Below are 3459 nucleotides of genomic sequence, written 5' to 3'. Positions count from 1 at the left end.
TTAGAATCCTCCACTTCATACTTTCTCAAAACAGAGTAAGTCTTCAAAAGGTCTTTCTCGGGCTGGAGAGATGGCTTAGCGGTTAAGCGCTTGCCTGTGAAGCCTAAGGACCCCGGTTTGAGGCTCGGTTCCCCAGGTCCCACGTTAGCCAGATGCACAAGGGGGCGCACGCATCTGGAGTTCGTTTGCAGAGGCTGGAAGCCCTGGCGCGCCCATTCCCTCTCTCTCCCTCTATCTGTCTTTCTCTCTGTGTCTGTCGCTCTCAAATAAATAAATAAATAAATTTTTTTTAAAAAAAAAAAGGTCTTGGGGGCGGGCGCAGCCCCTCCGCCGGCTCCAGACCCGCCTGCGGGGCGTCAGTGCGGCTCCACCATGTCGAAGGTGTCCTTTAAGATCACGCTCACGTCGGACCCGCGGCTGCCTTACAAAGTACTCAGTGTTCCTGAAAGTACACCTTTTACAGCAGTCTTAAAGTTTGCAGCAGAAGAATTTAAAGTTCCTGCAGCAACAAGTGCAATGATTACCAATGATGGAATAGGAATAAATCCTGCTCAGACTGCTGGAAATGTTTTTCTAAAGCACGGTTCAGAACTACGAATTATTCCTAGAGATCATGTTGGAAGTCATTAATACATGCAACTTGGAGCACAGTTACCGACCAGAATAAATATTGATGCTTGTTGTTGCTGTAAAATTGAAATCAGGTATTTAAGATACTATGAAAATAACAAGAATCAAAGAAACAATGAACGGTGGCTCTTCTGTCCCTTGTTGTTCATACTTTTCATATAAAGTGGGAAGCCTCATGGGTGGAGGGCACGACCTCCAGAGAAGGTGGTACAGTTGATGGTTGCTACCTCATCACAAGTGAGAGTTCACTTGTGGCAAATGGATTATCTGACTTGGCTAATAATTCTTAGCCAGAACATTTTGAAAATTAAAGTTCATTGTCACACTTGTATTTGAGTTAAAATATAAAAGGATTATGGGTCATGGATGACAAGTGACTTGATATTATCTTACTTGAAAACTCGTAGTTTGATTACTCTATAGTCTGATGACGTTAATAGACATCTCAGTGAAAAAAAATCTTAGTTTTTTAAGTTTCAACCTTAATATATCCTATAAATTTTAATTTCTCATCATGAAGCCAAAAGGTGAATTTTTAGATCTATCCATTGTATCTATAAATATTTTAACTGCGATCTTGCAAAATTCAGTGTTTATAATTGAATTGAGAAATGTAGAAACATCTTTTGTTGAGTTATGTATTCTTTTAATACCAACTTACATGACAGAAATCCTCAAGAAACCATTTTTTGAGGATATTTTTGAACAGCGTTCAGAAAGAATGTTGTTGCAGAGGAGACCTGAAGTGTACGCGTGGCTTTGAGCAAAGCAGCACTGACTGGATGTGCTGATGAGCAGAACTCGCTAAAGACCTGGCCTGTAAGGCAGCGTCACTACTAGTCATCTTGTGGATAAGAAGCCTGGGAGGGAAGATGGGAAAGCCCCGATGGCCCGACTGGGACAAGAAAGCAAAGGACAGCAGTGACAAGGAACAGCACCGAGCCGCAGGAAAATTCCACGGGCTGGACAAACCTAAAAGAATAGGTTGTAGAAAAGCGAAAGGGAAGACAAAATACATGACATAGACTTAAGTACCAGATGACAGAGAGGAGGCTATATTATATGAATGTAAACACTTCAGAAATACCCTTGATGAAGGTCCGAAGAAAGATTTGTCCATACAGAGAAAACCTTGATCTCTGCTGTCTTGAAGGATGAATTAAAGGCTCATGACTCAGAGCCGGGGGCTTGAGCAGCTGCATTTTCAGTAGTGCGCTCTGGAGGCAAGGGGAAGGCAGGTTCTCACTAACTACTCGCTACATCCATGGATAAAGCTCTAGGACCAAGTTTTACCTTGACATGTTTGAGTGTTACAGGGCCTCAGTTTTATTTATAAGAAAATGTAACACACACAGCATATGAAAGCTACATTAATGGTTTGGGAAATTACTAGATATTGATCACAAATTATCAAAGCAGGGGGTACCAGCTGATACAGGTAATTCTATTTTTATAAAAATCTAGTACTTAGTGACCCGGCTCTTTATAAAATTAGGCCTCAGTTAAGCAGAACTGTCTGAATACTGTCTTTTAAGTTCTGGGCTTAATTATAATTGTCTTCTTTCTCCTCTTAAAACACAAGTCTGCCTGCTGCTTGTGCAATCCACTTAAATGTCCTTTGCTATAAAGTGATATATTTAATACTTACTTGTTTGGTTTTGAAAATTAAATTGCAATCTCAAAAACATGTATTAAGCAACTAGATGTTTTATTATTAAATGTGATCTGTAAGCTCTTTGTGCCTAATGTTTTAAAGCATTGTATTTAAATGCATTACTGGTCCATAATGAATATCTTAGGAAAATACATTTTCTTATACTGTAAAAAAAAAAAAAAAAAAAAAGGTCTTTCTCTGTTCTCCCTGAATGAGTTCATACTAAGCCAGTAGCCAGAGAATAAAATAACCGTGGGTAAAGATGTATGGTCTAGGACATTCAACAAAATATTATGTGGCAAAAATTAAAGAGATTAGGGCTGGAGAGATGGTTTAGCAGTTAAGGAGCTTTCCTGCAAAGCCTAAGGACCCAGGTTCAGTTCCCCTATACTCATGTAAGCCAGATTCACAAGGTGTCACACGCATCTGGAGTTTGTTTGCAGTGGCTGGAGGCCCTGGAGTGTCCATTCTCATTCTCTCTCTCTCTCTCTCTCTCTCTCTCTCTCTGCCTCTTTCCAACAAATAAAAATATTTTTAAAAAATTATTAAAAAAATAAAGACAGGAGGTAATATGATGGAGAATGGAATTTCAAAGGGGAAAGTGTCAGGGGAGGGAAATAACATGGGATTTTTTTTATAATCATGGAAAATGCTAATAAAAATTTGAAAAAAAAATAAAGAGATTGGAAACAATCCAATTGTCTAGTCATAGATGATAAGACATAAGTTATGAATATCATGCTACCAAAATTGTACCTTGAAGTCATTTTAATAATAGTGAATCAAAGCTTATAATAAGTTTAAGGAAAAAATAAAAAGAGTAAGCATTCATAATCATCACTTAAGTAAATATGTAAATATGTATATACTTATGGGCACTGAAAAATAAGAGTGGGGCCAGGCATGCACCTCAGTTGATAGAGTGCTTGCCTGGCATTCACGAAGCCCTGGGTTTCCTGCCTTGTGCCGTGTCACAGACCTGTGATCACAGCATTCTGCAGGTGGAGGATCGAAGGTTAGCAAGAGTTGGAGGCCACAGGGCTAACATCCCACGTTACATCTTGAATCCACCCACCAACTGATGTGAGTTTTCTTTGCTCTCTTTGATGTACCTGAATAGACCTCTCTACTGTTTGAAAGTAAACTTTCCCATGGTGCCTGATGTCATTTTGTAT

General features: G+C 39.3%; 1 protein-coding gene across 1 annotated transcript; it reads left to right on the top strand.

Moving 5' to 3' along the window:
* The first annotated feature begins 350 nt into the window (after positions 1–350).
* Positions 351–630, top strand: LOC101610497 (ubiquitin-fold modifier 1). Its single transcript, XM_004670105.2, has one exon. The coding sequence runs from the start codon at positions 373–375 to the stop codon at positions 628–630; it is 258 nt and encodes an 85-aa protein (XP_004670162.2). The 5' UTR covers positions 351–372.
* Positions 631–3459: the final 2829 nt, after the last annotated feature.

This window comes from Jaculus jaculus, chromosome 1, assembly GCF_020740685.1.
Source record: "Jaculus jaculus isolate mJacJac1 chromosome 1, mJacJac1.mat.Y.cur, whole genome shotgun sequence".
NCBI lineage: Eukaryota > Metazoa > Chordata > Mammalia > Rodentia > Dipodidae > Jaculus > Jaculus jaculus.
The sequence above is the reverse complement of the archived record's forward strand: the minus strand, read 5'-3'. Positions and strand labels throughout refer to the sequence as shown.